We start from the raw sequence: 20,256 nt of genomic DNA on the forward strand, positions 1-20,256 counted from the left end.
TGTGTGTAACTTTTGTTGTGTCATTACTTCCTGTTGAGGCAGAGTGAGAGGCAGAAATAAAAGATTAGAGTGCGTTAAAGGGGATGTAGGCGCTGCGATTCAGCTGCCGCCCACACACATTCCTGAGCTGCTCTCTCACTTATAAAAACAATGATTCTTGGCAGCTTCGACATCTCCGAGATGCTTTTCGGCTTGTCACGTCGTAGTTTTAAATATCTTCAATGCCTCAAGAGAACCTTGAAGTACTTGTTTGTCCAACCCATTAGACAGAAGCCCAGAGGATATAAATCACCCTATTGTTTATGGCTGTGAGACACCTTGAGGTCGCTTTAGTCACAGCCTCTCAAAAGAAACAATAGTTATTTTTTTCCCTTTCTTTTCTGCCTAAAACATGACTATCACTTCTCACAGTAATCCAGTCTGGGAACATGCCCTATTTGTGCTTTCCTCTTTAGTTTTTGTGGACTCTGGTGAAACACCCACTCTTTTGTAACTCCGTTGCTTTTGGGGAAACTTGGCGATTGAGACACACAGGGATGTTAACCTTACTCATTTTATTATTAATACATCTGCTGCGTGATGACAGTGAGCGGAGATATACTTAACATGTTCACAGAGGCCGAGGGGCTTCACAAAGATCCAGTATATGATAAATAAGGAATTATTGATTTTGAGCTGTCATGCAAACAAACTCAGGTAGAGTCCAAGAATAAAAATGTGGAGCATAAGTATGCCAGAGAACTAAGGCTTTACATTTTGGGACATAATAACAATAATCTTGGCCTTACCACGTCCTAAAACACGGTTAATACACCGAAAAATGATTGACACAGCATTAAGTATTACACAGATTCATTACTTAACAAAAGCCAAGATGCCAAAGCAGTGCGAGGAAAGACTAAGTACACCCTTACTGCCTCCGTAGGGATTAAAAGGAAAGGATTCGCCAAGTGCTGCTAATAAAATAAACTCAATTAATTGTGAGGACCTCTATGAACCTCTATGTCAGTTTGCTGGTCTGCAGCATTCAGATGTGTGTTAATACACCACTGAGAGGAGGATAGACATCAGCAATGATCGTAGAGAAGCAAATGTTGCTTCCCATCAGTTTGGGGATGGTTGTAAGGCCATTTCTAAATAATCTAAACTCCATCATTCAGTCCCCCAAAGTCAGACTGTGGAGGAAAACTGCAAAAAATGCGGAAGGGTTACATCTCAGACTCTCTGTTAGTATGTTTAGGTCACGTTTAAGCCTTAGGTCACGAACAGTGGTCCAAAATGATTTATTTATTTAAAGTTATTGCTACTAAAAGCGGATTTCCAGGCTTTAAATCCTGGGGTGTACTCAGTTCTTCTCACTCTGCCCCTGCATTTGATCAAATAAGTAAGGGTGCAGTGTAACTCATTCATTGGAGGTTGTATTTGCCTAATTTTAAGACTTATTAAGCACCAGCGATTTTTATTAATGTTCCAATAGAACTGACAGCGGGTGTCCTTTTTTTAAAAAGTACTAATATTTTCTTAAATCAAGCCTAGAAGGCTTTTTCAGCAGTAGCATTTAATATGAATATTTAGTTTTCATCCCTTTATAAAGTGGTTCCCATTGTTGCTTTCAGTGTCTGCCCTTTTTAAATGATCATGACACAAGTTATTAAGACATTTTTATACACTTGTGTTTGCTGAGTGGTAAAGAGATCGTTGTAGCTGTGCTTTAATATCCGTATTTGACTGTGTGCATCCGTTTTCTTCAGGTTAAGTAAAGCAGAAGTTAACGTTTGTTGGCCCCATCCATCACCCTGGAGCATACTCCAGTTACAGCCTCTGGGAAACTCCACACTGAGCTCATCTCTAAGACCTTTGATCCTATGTAAACAGAGAGAGATGCACTTTATTTCCTGTGAAAGGGTGCTGTATAACCAGCTGCTAAGACCTGTCTAGACTTGTCCACTGGATCTGTTTGCCTTAGACAGTAAGGGCTTTTTAAGATTTTCATCTTGTATGAAGGAAAAGCTTTTTTGCTTAAACCCAGGATTGATCAGGCAGCTTCCTTTGGAGGATGAATTCAATTTTAATCAGTTCATCTTTGGGTGATTTTTTTCTAATAATCACATAATTGTTTGTTTTAATGTCTGAATTCACACAGCCGAGAATTATAATCTCGAATCTGAGAAGAAGAAACCACTTAACGCCTGGCACCTTATCGCTTACTCCTAAAAAACCAAACATGTCCTTATCATCGGCGGTTCTTCTAGTGAATGGCCCCTTTTTAAGCCACCAGTAACTCTCAAGAAAAAAAAAAAGTGCTGATCTTAATCTTCCCTTTTTTCCTCGGCCTAATAAACCACCAGTTTCTGTCTCTGGCTTCAAACAGAAATGGTCTGAACTTTACATTTCTGGGACATGCAGATATCTCAGTATGTCTGTGGAGTATCTGGTGAGTGCTGAGCTGAGAGAGTGAGTCATGTGTTGTGGAAAGACGAAAAAGAGGAGGCTGAAGAGCTTCAAGTTTAAACTTTCAGTGGTATCTCTCAGATGAACTCATGCTGACTTTCCATTTAATTGACTTTTTTTCCCTCCTGTAGTTACGCCACAGCAATTAGATGTACACAACTGATTACGAGAAACTGATGCAATGCGTTCCTGTAAGTGAAAAATCCGTTCAGTTTCATTTATATAAGGCCAAATCACAGGAATGAGTTTCTCAGTGTGCTTTTCACAATATTAGAGAGAAAACTCAACAATCAGACCTGTGAGCAAGTGTTTGATGACAGAAGTCTGGGGGGGAACTCGTTTTTAGATCAAGGTCAAGTTTACTTGTGTAGCACATTTCAAACGACACAGCTTGGCCATAATGTTTCCCAGGCAGCCAATAATAAAATGACAAAAAACAAAACCAATTACCTGATGTCAAGGTTTAGCTCAACTTAAAGGCCAGAGATTAGAAATGAGTCTTGTGCAAAGAGTTAAAAAACAGTTCTAACATGAAACGGTGAGACAATCGGAGACAAAAAGCTCAGTCACTTCTATTATATCTCTATAAGCCTAGCTTTTGGAATATAGAGGATCTGGTCTGATCAGTAGATAGGAGTGTGAACATGAGTGAGATCAGACAAATACACAGGTGCCACCCACTCAGAATTTAAGAAATCTCTGCTGACAAGACGAAACCCTCCCCCTCACAGAAGCATCTAGAGCATTTAAAATATGCTGAGTGACAAAAATGACAGACTGTGACTCTGAGAAGAGCCTGATTTTATACAGATGCTGAAAGTCACTAAAAGAATGCCAATAGCGAAGACAAAGAAGCTGTGAACACCTGCTTGTTGTGTGAGAAACATGCAAGAAAGTCTCTGTCAGAGGTCCAACACAAGTCACATCCCGGCACCACCCCCAGGCAGCACAGGTACCCCGAAAGTGGGAGCCTTAAGTTAGACACCCCTGCTGTAATGTTTTTAGCACCATGTCAATCAGCTTCAGTCGCTCGTTTTGAAGTTTAAAGAGTTATTTTGCCAATAATGATTTGAAATCGCTGAATATGACTGACTTTCTGTATTTAGGCACATCACTTCCTGTGTGGAAACCTTACGGGCAGCAGGGGTCGACTCCTCGGCTGTAGAAACAAGTCAGACTGTAAAGACATCCATGAGAAAATTACCAAACTATGACATCAATCAGCAGCTTCAACTCTTATTAAATACAACACTGTTTTTTCATGGTTAAATTTGGAGTAAAATACCATGGAGCAGTTTATAGCACATCTGGCTAATTTTATCTGGGTTGTTCCACCCTCTAAGGTTAAGGTCACCAAACCAGAAAATCTTAGGAAATGAAAGCACTTAGTCAACAAAAACAGAGCTAAATTACTTCCTTAAAAACAACCGTCAGATTTCCCTTTCACAAAAAGCATCTGCATTTGGAATAAAATACAAATACAGTGCTGAATACTCAGTTCACTGCACTACAGATAGCAAATCCGGTCAAAGTTGATGACCCCAACTCGTATTCATTGTTTTAGACGTGAGAATAAAACACTTTCTAGGGGAAAATGTAGTTTTGATGCCTCACAGTAAGAATTATTCTGATCACTATTTTGTCCAGTGATTACCAGGACTTGGGAGAACATAATATATCATGCAGTTATGGTGAGGACTTAAGGCTTAGACATCACAGGTTTAATCACGGATGATGCACCATGCTGCCCCACGTATGTGAAGGAAATACTGGTCACACCAATTTAATTAATCAAGGACCGGCCGTGAGTTTGATCCAGATCCAGCTGGTGATGCGGAGTTTTATGGTCAAACATCCATAACTTCAATGTCTGGTTTAGCATAAAGTGAGTGAAGCTGAATGTGACGGATGCTCCTGTGTGACAGCCTACCAAAAAAGGAAAAAATACCGAATATGGCACTTTGTGCCTCACTTTCAGACCTTGTTTTGTCACTTTGCCTCTCCTGAATATGCATCAGGGGGTAATTCCAGGCAGATGCTGCATAAGCACCGAACCTTTCTGTTTACAGCTGGCAGGCATCGTCTCTGTTGCCTGGTTACAACACCCACGGGAGTCCCCACACTAGTAGGGACTCGCCACCTTTCCCACAACAGCACATTTCAACCACAAAGCTACTGAAAGCTACTGAAAGCGAAACCAGGCGAGAAACGGCTGCTAATGTTTTCAAAATTCTGACATCTTTTTTTCCACTGGTCACCTCGAGCTCCATAAAAGGACCTTTGCTCCCCCCTGATGCTTTGACAGAGAGACGTGCGGTTTGTTGCATCACTTGTTTTGATAGTAGCACTTGTCAAAGTCTTCAAGAATAAAACCCCGAGAAATAAACAGTTTTTTTTAACAGACTGTCAGACTGTCAACGTTTAAGAGCTTTTTTCGGGGGAAGGGGGGGGGGGGACGTAAAAACATTTTTTAAAAGGATGGAAATGATTAAATTAACTGTAAGGGGATTATAATAAAGAAACAATTGGCTCCGTATGTCCCAACGTCAAGTAATTTGAGTCACTTTGGCGCCATCTAGTGGAACATGTCTACATTTTGAGAAAAGTGTTTGTCTTTCATTCAAATTGTTTCTGTAGAGGCTTCAGATGAAATACAAAACACTTTCAGTGAATGAAATACAGTCATTTTAAAAAGAAATGTCTCCACGCAGAGCACAGCTGATATTTGTACTTGTTTTACAGCCACATGACCTGGACACCTTCTAGTCACTAGACTGATGCAAACTGCTGTACATACCATAGTAGTATAGCGTCCAATGTGAGACCACCTGTCTGACATCTAAATCCTGGCTGAAATTGGGTCAGAAAACAGCAAATATACAGCAGTAAAAGAAAAGAAACACGGTGCTTTGGTGTCCCAGAGTTCAGATCTCTGCCTGATTTAAATTCTGTGATTCTTTACAGATATTTACAAATTCTTTACAAATATTTTTGGTCTTAAGGCCTGAAGTCTTAAGGAATTTATTTCCTATTAAGTTTCATGGGAAACTGATTCTTATCAACTGTGACTGTAAGGATTATATATTATATGTCATCCTTTAAGAAGATTATTTTACACTGTAAGAAATAACAAACAGCACTCAACATTCAGAGGGCGATTGATCACCAGTGATTGTGTCATTTTAGATGAACAGCTTGTGCCGTTCACAGGGAGGTGCAAGTTTCTACAATGCATGCCAAACAAGTATGGCCTAAAGATCTTCTGAGTTTATGATGCATGCATCCCCTATGGAATATAATTATATGGGGAGACAGCAAGGGGAAGAAGTTCAGAAGAATCTGGGGGAAAATCTTGTTCTGCAGTTGTCCAGTAGATTCAGAAACACAAATCACAACATCGCCACAGACAATTTTTTCTCTTTGCGAGAATAGAAATGAGGTGAAAGCCCTTTTTCATGCTTGCTGGAGGCTGTTAACCATTTTATTCACTCAGTGATTTTTCTTTTCCTGAAATAACTCGATACCAATGAAGCCACTCTGAGGCTGAAGTAGGAGTATTGCTTTGCTGACTCATTCTTAAACAGACCAACAAATTATACAGCTTTCAAACAACAAGCCCGAGCACATGCAAGCTACTTGAAGGCACTCTAAACAAGGAAAGGTAATTGACATGCACAAACCAAAGGAACTGTTACTGACCTGTTGTACTTAAAATTTAGAAAGCTAGCATCCTTTATTTTAAACCCATTGTGGTAGTTCACAGAATTATAAAAACAGCCTCAACTGATAAATATTTCTGAAAAGACTAGCACTCAGAGAGAACCCTCTAATCACTGCAGTCATAAAGGACTAAACCTATTCACACGACTGTCTGCTCTCCCTCTGGCATGAAGATTAAGAAATTATGAATCAATATTGTTTTCACAAGTCAAGAATATTGAATAAATAACACACAACAGACATATACTAATGCAAATACCTTTGTGTGCTTTTTAGGTAGGCCTATAGTATTGCTGCTGTTATTTTAAATTATTGTGTGGATGCTTTAAGCATCCACACTATTGAGTTCCTCTTGGGACTTCCGTACACTTTTTGGCACTTAACTACTTCCACAATTTTCAGCTGATTTTCACCGTTCAAATTTTAAAATATTCTGCTATTTCTGCTAATTCCTGCTATGTCTTTTGGTATTTTTCACTATTATACTTTTTAAAATATTAAGCTTAATTTGTCCCATTGAAATGAATGGGAAACTTCTGCAATTCTGCTAAAATTTGCTTGTTTCTGAAACTTAACTACTTCCTCATATTTTCACGTAGAACAACCATTCAAACTTTAAAATGTTCTCAAATTATTGGGCTATTCAGGTATAAATCAGCTTTTTCAAATCTTTTACCGTTTTATTTTTATGCCTCTTAAAGTTTTGAGTTGCAAAATTGTGATTTTTCACAAAATACATGCGTTGTTATGGTTGCTATGCACTTGGCTTCCAGTCTGCCACTGAAGGTTTTGCAGTCTTCTCTTCATGTCCGAACAACTTCTTGCTACTTGCTCAATCTTCACCCAACTTCCACAAATTATACATCAAAACGTAGGTATTTTTGCTGGGTTTCCGAAAATGTCACTATCATTGTTGTGGGATTTATAGAATTTTGGCAAATCTCCTCAGACCAACACAAAGTCGCAAAACTCTCCATAGAAAGTCAATGGAGAGCTTGTTCAAAATCACCGCTTGATTTCTGTAATGAGAGGCATATTCGAATCGTCATATCTCCTTAACGAAGCAAAGTTAAGACATAAGGCTTGTCCCAGTATATCTTCAGACACTCCTGACGCTCACAATTCAAGAATTATTTTCTAACCTATTACTGTTCTGAAATGAGTTAGACTTGTTTGAAGGTAGGAAATTCGTCCTTCGCTCAGATTTCTTCAGATTTCAAACTCTGGAAATGAACCACTTTTTTCTCTCGTCATATCTTTTTAATGGATTTCCACAGAGACCTGAAAATTTCCATGATTGTTCACCAAAGCGTGCTGTCTCTTACGGTGGAAGAATGATATTGATACTCCAAATAGATTTAGAGTTAGAAAGCGTTGTTTGAGGGCAAGTCAAGGCAGTTTTTGCTTTGCTCTACTCAGTTATGGTGCATTAGAAGTCAATTATCTTTAATAATTCATATTTTAATGATAAATTGTCAACACTTTAAGATTCCCCCATCTCTTCTGAACAAAACGGTGTAAGAATGACCGTTCTAGCCCCTACGGTTAGGAAATTATGGTCATTTGTTTGAGGGGAGTCGTCAAAATCCTGTGTCTCTCTGTTTTGGCGGGAAAAAGTGCACAGGCTCTCTGATTGGTGGATTCAAATTCAGCAGCTCCAAGGCTGCTTGACTGAGCTAGAAACTTACTGTGTGTGTGTGTGTGTGTGTGTGTGTGTGTGTGTGTGTGTGTGTGTGTGTGAGAGAGAGAGAGAGAGAGAGAGGAAGCCTTTTTACGGGATGATCTCATTGTAAGATTCAAATTCAATATATTTAGACTGGTTGACTGAATTGGATCTTGTGTGTGTGTCTCTCTGTGCATGTGTGTTTCCATATGTGTCCATATTTTCATTTAACAAGTATATTTGAGGGACCCTCAGCATGTTCAGCATTTTTTCAGCTGTCCATTTTGCTTTTCCAATTTTTCTGTTTAACTTATTACTATTGTGCTAAGTGGTGTGTGTGCGTGTGTGTGTGTGTGTGCGTGTGTGTGTGACAGAGAGAGAGAGAGAGAGAGAGAGAGAGACAGAGAAAGCCTTTTAATGGGATGATCTCATTGTAAGATTCAAATTCAATATATTTAGGCTGAGGAATTCAAATCCACAAATCAGGGCCTACACAGCTTCCCAGGCAGCCAATCATATATGTGGGCTCAGGCATTCAAATTTGCATATTGGGGAATTCGTGGCTTCTAAGTCAACAAGTCATCCATGTCATATATCTCTAAAAATTCATATTTTAATGATAAATTGTCAACACTTGAAGATTCCCCAATCACTTCTGAACAAAACGGTGTAAGAATGATCTTTCTAGCCTCTACGGTTAGGAAATTATGGTCATTTGTTTGAGGGAAGTTGTCACTATGAGAAATAGACTGCAATAATCCAGTGTCTCTCTGTGCTGTGTGTGTAAACAGAAGCACCTGTTTTGGCGGGAAAAAGTACACAGCCACTCTGATTGGTGGATTCAAATTCAGCAGCTCCCAGGCTGCTTGACTGAGCTAGAAACTTACTTCTCTCACTCTGTGTGTGTGTGTGTGTGTGTGTGTGTGTGTGTGTGTGTGTGTGTGTGTGTGTGTGTGTGTGTGTGTGTGTGTGTGACAGAGAGAGAGAGAGAGAGACCAACTTTAGGGCAGCATCTCATTGTTGGAAAAACATATAATATATTTAGACTGGTTGACTGGCATAGACCCTCTGTGTGTGTCTCTCTCTGTGCATTTGTGTATACATATTTGATTTTATGTGTAATTGTTGGCTGTTCCTTCTTGTTTTTTAATTTATTTTTATTTCTTTTTTTTCCACATGTGAACAACAATTAGTTTTGAGGGAACTTAACCATATTCTGTTTTTTTTTTCATCTTGTCATTTAACTTTTCCAATATTTCTACTTCAGTTATTGCTATTCTGCTCAATCATAGTATTTGTTCTAAATCATTGTTATTATGCTATATTGTAGTATTTCTGCTAAATCATTGTATTTCTACTATATTATATTTTTCTTTCTAAATATAGCATTTCTGCTATATAATTGTATTTCTGCCAAATTATAATATTTGTGCTAAAACATAGTCTTAATTTAAAATTACAATATTCATAGGTCATCACAGTGTCTCTGGTAAATCACAATATTTCTGCTATGTTGTACTATTTTTCTAAATCATAGTGTTTCTGTAATGTTTAAGTATTTTTGGCTAAATATATTCTTTCTGTTATCTTATACTATTTCTCCTAAATTCTTGTATTTTTGAGAAGTTATCATGTTTCTGGTAAGTTACAATATTTCTGCTAAGTTCTGCTATGCTATTGTATTTCTGCCAAGTATTATGTTTCCTCTAAGATATTGCAGTTCTGCTAAATTATTACATTTTAGCAATGTTCCTTTGCTTCTGCAAAGTTTTTACAATTTCTGCAACTTTTCAGCTTTTTCAGCTACTTTTTGCATACAGCTTCAGCTTTAAGCATCCACACTGCATTTTCGCAGGAAATGCAAATTTTTCTAGTTTCAAATGCTTTACTATTTTATTTTATTTATTTATTTTTATTTATTTTTATTTATTTTTTATTTTATTTTCCTTCATACGGAGGTAAACTTCTTGAATGTTTACTCTAGGTGGCGCTAAGCTGTTTAAAGTTATTTGTATACTATGTTTTTTTAAAAAGCGGAGAAGAAGAAATAACAGCTAGAAAATGGGTTTTGGGGCGAAGCTAGCTGTTAGGCTAATGTAAATATTCACCAAGAGGAGACTGGAGAGCAACTGAAGATAGCGTTACAAGAAAGCTTTGCGTACGTTGACACGAAATGTACGTAGTAACGTAACGTTGACCTGGCTTGCAGTCTTAGCGAGCTATGATAGCTCAGTAATTAGCTTGTGTTAGCACTGGTTACATTGCTGGCTATAGATTAGCTTATTGAATTGTCATTCTGGACCGTAACATAGGCTAAAAGGGTCTGTTAGAAACTCCAGGAAACATTTGTCGCTAAGAGACAGCGGTGTTTGGAAAGGGTAAGCTTCAGAGTCCTACACCGACTATTAGCGTGCTAATCACAGCTTAGCTCATAGCTGGGGGCATTCCTTTAGTACAACCCAGCAGTCGGCAAACTTTAATGTCAGAAGAATTATTAGTTTCTGACCAAAATAAAAGTCGGTTTGAATCCTTAGTACACGTTTAAGGCGTATAATGAAGCTGTCGCGGCTTGTTAAGCAGAAATTCGCCTCTCAGCATTACTAATAGGAGTAATGTATTATCAACAAAACACAACGATTATGAAATGAAGGGAAGAACATTAGCATATACAGAGCTGCTTTGAAATAGAGTAGCCTTAAAGCTTTGCAGGCCTCTTGGAGTGTTATGTGTTTGTGCAGTTGACTCAAATTAAAGCTCGTCTTCACTAATAATTATAAGTAAAACGTATACTACAGTAAGTTTCACAGTAGTAAAAATAAATATAAAGGAGTTTAAGTCCAGCTGCAACGACTGAATGACGTTCTCAGCCTTTGTGTATTATAGAATGTATTTGTAGTATATTTAGATTCAGCAAAGCACAGTGGCTGTTCAACTTTTTAAAGTTTTATCACTTCTGTCTCCACTCAGTAGTCCTTCCTTTTAAAGAATGATGAGCCAGCGGCGTGGGATCCATCTGGACCAATCAGAGCTGCTATGCAAAAAAGGATGTGGTTTTTATGGCAACACTGCTTGGCAAGGCCTGTGCTCAAAGTGCTGGCGAGAAGAAAATCAGCGAGAAAAGCAAAAACAGATTCAGGAGGACTGGGCACTCGCTGAAAGGTTTGTTTACCTTCTTGTCTCCTATGTGAGACTACTCAGACAAACAAATTTGTTAGAAGCTGTTCTGTTCTCTTACCGCTAGATGTACTCAGCTTCCTCTTACAGTAGGCTGTCCAGCTGCGCAGTATTACAGTTCTACTATTCTTTTTAATTTTTTTCCTCACAGGTTGCAGAGAGAGGAAGAGGAAGCCTATGCAAGTCGACAACAGAAGACCCAATCACAGCCTTCCATTACACCTTTTAGCAAGTTTGAGGAGAGAAAGACTAAAGAAAAGTCCAGCAAAGTCAACACGGTCACAAAGTTTTTTATTCCGTCCACAAAAACACCACCAAAAAAAGGTACGTACTGTAGCAAACAGGCAGCTGCTAGAAACTCTGGTAGGGCTTTATGTTGCAGCTCAGTAATAACATCCCGATAAGATAAAATAAATCCAAAAAAGGATAAATATTCTACATTTAATATCTGCTACAAAAATAAAATATTTAGCACAGAGACTAAGAATCAATCCTTAACAGGAGTCCTTTGATTTTATGCAATCCATGTTTTTGTTGTTACTGTATTCTTAAACATCTGGTTGGTTAGCATTAATTAGCTGCCCCACTCACAGAGAGCAGCATGATCAGAAATTAAGTAAAAGGAGTCATTTTTAAAGCTGAGGAATTAAGAAAAAAAGAAAAGAAAAAAAAACAGGAGAAAAAGAAGAAATTTCCAAACAGCAGACAAAGCTCCTCCATCGGTCACAAGTTATTTTGCTGCGACTCTGGTCTCGTTTCTTCATTCCACATTTGTCTTTACTGTTCTTTCACGTAGTAATGCTGCTCCTCCCAGCTGTTGTGCTACGTGGCATGCTAGCATTACCCAGCATGTAGTTTGACAGTGTAATTTTGTAAATGTGTCATTATTTGTCACAGCGGTTTGTGCGTTATGATGTCTGCCCTGTTGAAGAGAGTTAATGTTAAAGTATTAATGGTTTTCTTTATGTTAAATTTAGTGGAAAATGTTTAGAAACTTCAGTGAGAAGAATATTCCCTCAGCAAGTATAAAGCTATTCAGTTAATAGAGTTTCCCTCTCAATACGCGCTTCAGCACTCTTTAACAGTCAATAATATGTTATATATGCATGAAAATATACTGCCAAGCATTATATTGAGGCAAAATCATAAAGTAAAACTTTGGTTGTAAATACAATAACAACTATTTCAGCTTCTCCTCTTTCAAGAGTTGCCACAAAATCTGATTAAAATATCTGAAAAACATGTGCAGTGTTTGGATTAAAATGTTAATATAGTTAATTTAATTATTGAAGTAGGCTGATAATAATGAGGTAAATTTGGCAGATGTTTTCATATTATGCTGTTATAAGCCACCTTCAAGATTACTTTAAAGTTCTTGAAGGTAATAATGTAAAAATTATGTTTAATCCTTTAATTAGTGGATGTGCATTTTCTCTAATAATGAAAGTAGAAGCTTATAAAACCAAACATCAAGATGCATGTTTTGTTTTTTTTTATCTGGAAGCACTTTCTAGTTTCTGTAATAAATTGATACCACAGTATTACCATGTTGTTACTGAGCTGCATTATGAAGTGCTATTATAGTTTTAATCTATATTTTGTGTCTTTATAGTGTTAAAAGTTTACAATGCTGTTGAGAAAATGAGGATATAATGAAAATGAGTTTGTTTCAGTAAAAGTATTTCTTTGCCTTAATGCTTTACAATTTACCCGTTTAGCTGGAAAATCACTACACGCACAGATTTGTGTGTGGTGATCTTTGCCTTGTTGAAGAGACCTGTTTAGTTTAACCTAAATACAATCTGGTTGGATAAATGTGTTCTTTTTCTGGTACAGCACTAGCTGCTGTATGTGGTTTTGAGCTATTAAGAATACATGCTTGAAGTATCTGTAACTGATTAAAGTGACAATAAATTATCATTCTGCAGATGCTGCACCTTTTGACCCGCAGTCCAGCCCGAGCCCCAGCTCATCCACAAGCCGAAAGTCATCTGTGGACAGTGATATCGCGACACGAGAGTTTATTGATTTTCTTAAGCCTCTGAAGTCTGGCAGGGAGATCTTCAAACAGTGTCGGGCCTTCACTGAGACCATGGTCTACAAGCGGGTGGGTTTTGATTAGATATACAAGACTCAAATAACTCAAAACTGTTTGTGAAAATTCAGTTTTCATTTCATGTTCATACTCAAATTCACACAACACTGGTGTAGCAGTTATAGTTAACCACTTCAAATTGGCTTCAAATCAAATGATAAAGGCAGTATTTTGGTGTTGTAAGGAAAGATTTACTTTTTTTTTAAACCCAAAAGTTGGGAAATCCCTGCGTTACAGCAGGTAAAACATGAAAAACAAATACAATGTTCTAAATCAAAGAAGCTCAGATTGGTATGAAGAATGAGCTCGATTAAATAGAAAATACAAAAAAGTGAATCTAAATGAAATACAGGTTAGAAAAAAAATTGAAGGTCTTTTGTGAGAATCTTGAGAGTTGATTCAAACTGAAGTGAAATGGCAGCAGCGATGATGGGAGCAGCAGATAAAACAGTCACGCTCCCGTGGCAAGTAGTTTGAAGTTCAAGCAGAACTGCTAGTAAATGTTGATCAGATGTATTATGAATGTATCCATTTAATATGCCCTTGTGTTTTCTGCAGGTAATATCTTCAAGACTATCAAAGTTTTACACTCCAGTTATATCAAGGCTGAATTTATATTATTTCTTATTCCTAATTCAGGACATCGGAGCTGATGAGCTGTCAGAGTGCGTGCAGGACTTCTACCAGAACCTTTCAGACCGCCTCCAGACCCAGTTCAAAGGTGCTGCGTCACTCTTACACCCAACAAAAATCTGCTTTAAATGAAAAATATTAACAGTATTACTGGGTATGATTTTGATTTAATATCTCTATTCTCTGGGCTTCTTTTTGTAGGTTCGTCTGATGAAGTAGAGTGTATTATGGATGAAGTCGAAAAGTACATAATGACTCGTCTCTACAAGGAAGCCTTCTGTCCAGAAACAACTGATGATGAGAAGAAAGACCTGGCAATTCAGAAGAGGATCAGGTTCGCAGACAAAAGTCGTCACAACACTTAAAAGACGTTTTTTTTTTTTGTTTTAAATAAATGTATTTTTTGATAATAACAAGGAAATACTGCTGCAGGTAAAAACACAGCATATTGCATACTACTCTGGGACTGAAGTACTGAATGATTTATTACAGAGCCCTGCACTGGGTCACCATTGAGATGCTGTGTGTTCCTGTAGATGAGGAGATCCCTGAGGTTTCTGACAGCGTAGTCAAAGCCATCACAGGTTTGTCTCATACTCGGTTTTGTTTAAGAACAAAACAGGACATCTCGCGCTCTCACAGGAACATTGTGACACCTGGCTGATTATGCAGTCGGGGATAGAGGGTTAGGAGCAGTGCTGTGCACACATTAGAAGAAGGACAGTACTTTTATTTTCCACTTACAGCGGGAAGAGAAAGGAACTTGTGTGTTAACCCTCTGAAGTAGTCTGACACACCGTTGCGTCCAGATCACACGACTGATTTAAGATGATGTAGAAGCAAGACAAAGCTTTGCTGAGTCTCAGTTTCAGCTTGTTTCTTAAGTGTGGACAGAGATAAATAATTTATGCCATGCTTTTTATCCCTTAGCTATAAAAGGCTGATGGGGTATTGTCGTCACCCTGCTGGGAGGGTGGGCGATGTGGACACCCAAGTTTGTAATTATCGTAACTATTTATGTATGTAACTATTTCCTACTTTTTAAAAATGTATTTTATTTTTATTTATTGATTGATTTGTTTTTTGTGATTTTTAGTTCAGTTGTGTTAACACAGTAAATCGAAAAGAGAAAATAACTGTGAAGTTGTGCTGAAAAGAATGATACCAAACAAGGAAAGATAAACAGTTTATACATTTGAAATATAAAGGTGAAATCAAAAGTAGTCTGAAATGGTCAGTTATACACTAGACTCCAGAGTGTTAAACTACGTTGAGTGGTGGACATAAGTCAGAAAATAATATTTATTCTTCTTTTAATTTTTACTTCTGTGTAATTTTTTTTTCAGACTACTTTTGCATGTGTTAAAAATAAACTTGAACAGAGGGCTGATACGATACATCATCTAACCTAATGCTTGTAGCTTTTGTCCAAAGATGCTACCGATGCTTAGGACCTGCAGGATGCTGAGCTTGTAGTACGCTGGTAGAAACCTTCCTTATAGTGCTGCTAGGACAAAACTTTCAGATTAATGCTCTGTTTGTCTTCTCTTGTTTCAGACGTGATTGAAATGGATTCGAAGCGCGTTCCCAAGAACAAGCTGGGATGCATTACTCGTTGCAGCAAGCACATCTTCAATGCCATCAAAGTCAGCAAGAAAGAGGCTGCGTCTGCAGACGACTTCCTCCCCACACTGATCTACATCGTGCTGAAAGCAAACCCACCGCGACTGCACTCCAACATCCAATACATCACCCGTTTCTGCAACCCCAGCAGACTCATGACTGGAGAGGACGGCTACTATTTCACCAATCTGGTGAGGAAATTAGTACAACAAGTGCATTTATGTGGCTTATCGGTGTTTGTCTGTAGCAGCTCTGAAATTGGTTGCCAATTCCTGGCAACCAATTTCTTACTCGACTAAATGAGGGGAAAAAATCAGGCTAACCAACTAGTAAAACTAAGAATCCCTCAGTAAGTTAAATTTGAGAACTGCTTAATGGAAAAATTAATATACCGCTTGTGCGTCTGTGCTTCACCTCGCATTGTGCATTATCAAGATTGTGTCGTGCATTATGAATGACGCATGCTGTTCTAAAATTCACAACAGCCACTTGAATAAAAGCTAAAATTTAACAAAAAACAAGCTCCAAGTTCCCTCTCGCCACCTCCTGCAGCTTATCTGGGAAACATCGAGCCTTTCCCAGGTGAGCCAATAGATGTAATCTCTCCAGCGTGTTTTGGGTCGCTGGGACCTTCTCCGATAGGACATGTCAGAACACCTTGTCCAGGAGACGACAGCCTTAGCCATCTCCTTATGATGTGGAGGAGCAGCGGTATACTCTGAACTCCTCGTGATTGATTGATCTCCACACCCCATCACTAAGGCAGAGCACATCCACCTTTCGAAAAAGGCTAATTTCCACCGCTTGTATCGAAATGTCATTCTAATACTGCATTCTAAGGCCTGCATTAATAGATTTATGACTTAGGACACAATCATTTAACACCATTGGGCATCAATTAAAATTTTAACAATCAGATTAAAGGACTAGTAAGTCTGTTACCGACTAGTGACATTTAAACCACGGATGACATCCATGGTTGAGATTTCTTTTTTCTTTTTTTTTTAAATCACTCTTACTTCCTGTCTTCCCAGTGCTGCGCAGTGGCCTTCATTGAGAAGTTGGATGGCCAGTCTCTGAACCTGAGCTCTGAGGAGTTTGAGCTTTACATGTCGGGCCAGGCGTCCCCAAACTGGCCACTCACTTCCGGAGCCGCCTCCTCCTCCAGCAACAGCGCTCTCAGTCAGGTCCACAAAAGGCTGGATCTGCTGACGGGGCTCGGGGAAAGGCAGGAGCGCGTCATCGAGAAGGCTCGCCAGCTGGAGAGTGACCTCATTGACTGGACCGATGAAGTGGAGCAGAAAGTGCAGAGCGTTCTGGAGAGTTTTCCACCCGACATGCAAAACCCCCCTGCACCCACAGCGAGTGGGGCTGCAGCAGCTTCATCAGCAATCGACTCTGATAATGTTGAGAATGAGCTCCTGCCACCACCACTGCAGCCACAAGTGTTTGCTGGTTGATATAAAGCTTTACTCCACCCTGACCCTTTTCCCTCCAGCTGTCTGATACAGATCCCAGTCAACACTCCCAGAATCTTTGCTCCATCCACCCTTTTCTTGTAGAAGCCATGAAGCTAGACCTTATAGCAATGTCACTTTCAAATGGAAAAAAAAAAGTTTGTTATTTTTGGGTTGTGCGTTTATTTGCTTTCTTGGAGAGAGTAAGATGAGAAGCTTGATGCCACTCTCGTGTTTGAACACTGCGAAATATTTTGTTGTAAATTAGTTTGTAGAAAAACCAAAGCGTAGAAGCTTTCGTACAGATCAGCAGTTCATTGGTGGTGGATTTCTGTCACCTGTGGACACGGCTAGGCTGGTTGCAGCTGTCAGAGTGGTATGAATGCTCCTGACTCTCCACCAGGAAGCAAATAAGAGCATTTACTAAAGTTTGAGATTATTTTGAACACCAGGCACCACTAGGTGGAGTCCTGGAGTCCAGCAACACTCAGTCAGGGGTCTGTTACTGTTACAGTCTGCTCCTGTTAAAGTGTTAGACTTGCTGATATCCTCAATCCAGCTGAGCAGTGGAAAGAGAGTGACTCCATTCCAAGTTCTTCCGAAACACATCCGCTTGTCACCCACTGTGGCATCTTCAGTACCTCAGCTATTCTTCACCCTTTATGTACAGAGAGGGTAAAATGGACGATATTTAAACATGTATAATAACTCTCAAACTATCAGATGAGGATTTATTTTAAGCGTATGTCTCCGGGCTATGTTGGCCCTTAATTCCCAAGTTGTATCTAACAAACAATAATTTTCATTACACTTTACATAACACTTTAGATGGGCGGGGTGGGGGTAAACGAGGTGGTAGGGAACTCCCAATGATGCAATAACCAACTTGCCGCTCTTTAAAACTCTGAAACTCCAGCTCATGTTTGTAATGTGTGCTGTGTTTAGTGTGCGTTTCACAACCCTTCACAGAAATAGCCAGAAAAAAGAAGTGTGTGCGTGAGTTGAGAAACTGTGTGTGTGTGTGTGTGTTGCATGTTCTAGTAATGTTGACAAATCCTCCAGTTACACCTGTAGAAATACTTTTTTTTTTCCATGGCTGACCTCATTCTAGTCACAAGCTGAATGTACAGAAGTGATTTTATTTTTCTATACGGTGTTGGTTAATCCTCCCTCTGGATGCAGTAGGAGATGATAATCCTGTAATATTTACAGTAGATTAAAAAAAAACAAAAAAACTTTGCTTGAAGATGTATAAATTTTAATGATCGGGTCGTTGACGTCTTAAGAGAGCATTATGAGCAGGTCTGCTGAAAGAAGGTGAATGAATTGGGCACAAAAACCAGCACGATGCCGTTTCCCTGTAAGAATGAGGCAGAATCACTCCAGAGGCTCATGGAGAATTTAGAAAACCAGTTTAATTTATTTTATGGCACTTTTGTTTGCTTTTAAAGCACTTCATTCAATAATGAAGGTCATTGCGCAGATTAGTTGATAGTATAGTAGTTAAAAGCGTCTTTGTTGCACAGATTTAGTTCAACTGTCTTTTTTAAATTTCTCAGTCTTGAAGTGGAGGAAGCTTTTTAGGAAAGTTTGTTTGAATTATGTGAGGCACATTTTTCTTTTCTCGCGAGCTAAAGTTTCCCTTTCCAACCAGGTTTAATTTTTGTTGTTGTTGTTGAGAATTTGCAACAGTGCAGTCAGTGTGCGGCTGCTGTCAAAATTCACTTTGAGAAAAAGCTCTTAATGCAGACATAAACTAACAGCTTGAATAAATTCTTATTGCACTGTATGCAGAAGCCATTTATCAGGTATTTCAAAACATTTTAAACCGCGTCTTTGTTACCTTATAGGTTTGTTGTTGTGTGACATGGGAGAAATGAACAGAATACTGTCTTTTATTTAAATGTAACTTATTGGGGCAGTATTGGTATATTTGCATCTATGGGTGTGTGGTTAATAAAAATAGAAAAGTAAAATGGACTGTTGTGGTTCCTTTTAATTTTTTTCACATGACTGTGATGGTCAAGATTTTGCATGTCAGGAATGAAGTTCCTGACATGCAAAATCAGGAAAAATGAACCCAGAATTTTAGCTGTGTCTACTGTTCTGTATGATATCTGGGGAAGGGGGGGGGGGATACTTTAAGGGTGGCTTCTTGGCAGCATATCTTAAGGATGTGTTTTTCATGACGTGGCTGGTAATCTGCTGTTGATAGCGTTTTAGGCCTCTTCTGCTTTCACCGTGCACTTGTCCAATTTCCTTAAATTTGTAAAAACACACTCCATGCCCTACTGAGGTTTAATAACAAAATGCCTAAAGATACAATTTAAAAATGGTCCTTAGTTATGTTGTCTGTAACACAAAAAGAAAAAAACCACATTCCCGTGAACATGGTCAGGTGTAAGGAGTGGACTAGAAACCAAAAGCGAAACCTAGAAAGCCTCGAGAACTGTTGCTTAAGACCTCTTGGCTCAAAGAAAAAAACCAAAGAAAAGAAAAAGAGAACAAGAAAACACACCCTTCCAGCTCTGCGGTTCATTTTCACTGGAAGGGTTCAAATGAGCTAGAAAGAATAATGCAACAAATAATATTTCACAGTTCGGGAGTACAGCTCAACAGTGCAGTGAATCAGTGGATTGTATAAAAACCTGATGGAGTTTCATTCTATTAATTATACACTTATCAATAATGTAGGTGTGGTCTTCTGCTGCTATAGACCATCTGCTTCGAGGTTTTTGGTCACAGATGCTCTTCTGCATGACTTGGTTGTAAAGAGTGGTTATTTGAGTTACTGTTGCCTTTCTATCAGTTCAAAGCATTCCTCTGACCTCTGAAATCAGCAAAGCATTTTTACTTGGAGAACTGCCCTGATATGAACTCTTCTTTTTTTTTTTTTTTTTTTTAAACTAACCTCGGTAAACTCTAGAGATGGTTGTGCTGGGAAAATCCCAGCAGATTAGTAACTTGGAAAATGCAATGGTAAATGTTTTTTTTCACTCTTCACTGCACTATCTATAATGCCAGAAAAAGCCCCCAAAAATATATTTAAAAGAATGTAGGAGGATACAACAGTGAGTGGCTACATGCATCTAAAAAAAAAACATGTTGGAGGCTCCGTCATGGCCACTATCTGGAAAATAACTGATTGGCAGCAGCTTAATATTGTCACGCTGCCAATTCAGTAAGACCATACCTGGATTTTTAAAAAAAAAGAAAAAAAAAGAAACCACACACAATGTGACACTATCAGTCTTTGACGATAGTGTCCTTCCAGAAGCCTGGAGAACTATTCCTCAAGACTACTTAAAGAAATTAAAAGAAAACTGCTTCAGACAGTTTTGACTGTGTTAAAGAATAAAGGTCATAACAAATATTAACTGTCAAGCTTGTTAGAATTGTACAAATTTTATTTTTGCCTCATGTGCTGTATTACCGTGTAC

General features: G+C 38.6%; 1 protein-coding gene across 1 annotated transcript; it reads left to right on the plus strand.

The window, feature by feature from the left end:
• The first annotated feature begins 9,881 nt into the window (after positions 1 to 9,881).
• Positions 9,882 to 18,731, plus strand: rabgef1l (RAB guanine nucleotide exchange factor (GEF) 1, like). The gene is made up of 9 exons (XM_085370274.1): positions 9,882 to 10,009; positions 10,802 to 10,993; positions 11,160 to 11,332; positions 12,937 to 13,115; positions 13,743 to 13,824; positions 13,938 to 14,070; positions 14,229 to 14,320; positions 15,294 to 15,550; positions 16,394 to 18,731. The coding sequence occupies exons 2-9, from the start codon at positions 10,821 to 10,823 to the stop codon at positions 16,817 to 16,819; spliced, it is 1,515 nt and encodes a 504-aa protein (XP_085226400.1). The 5' UTR covers positions 9,882 to 10,009; positions 10,802 to 10,820; the 3' UTR covers positions 16,820 to 18,731.
• The last annotated feature ends 1,525 nt before the right edge of the window (positions 18,732 to 20,256 follow it).

This window comes from Diplotaxodon limnothrissa, linkage group LG14 (genome assembly GCF_057381915.1).
Source record: "Diplotaxodon limnothrissa isolate DT_005_m linkage group LG14, D_limnothrissa_male_GT1.1, whole genome shotgun sequence".
NCBI classification, from domain to species: domain Eukaryota; kingdom Metazoa; phylum Chordata; class Actinopteri; order Cichliformes; family Cichlidae; genus Diplotaxodon; species Diplotaxodon limnothrissa.

What these genes read in the sequence shown, in the direction of transcription:
- rabgef1l (XM_085370274.1), top strand. Translation starts at nt 10,821, where the DNA reads ATGATGAGCCAGCGGCGTGGGATCCATCTGGACCAATCAGAGCTGCTA. An exon ending in AGACCATGGTCTACAAGCGG is followed by an intron (nt 13,116 to 13,742) that starts GTGGGTTTTGAT and finishes TTCCTAATTCAG; the next exon opens with GACATCGGAGCTGATGAGCT. An exon ending in GCTACTATTTCACCAATCTG is followed by an intron (nt 15,551 to 16,393) that starts GTGAGGAAATTA and finishes CTGTCTTCCCAG; the next exon opens with TGCTGCGCAGTGGCCTTCAT.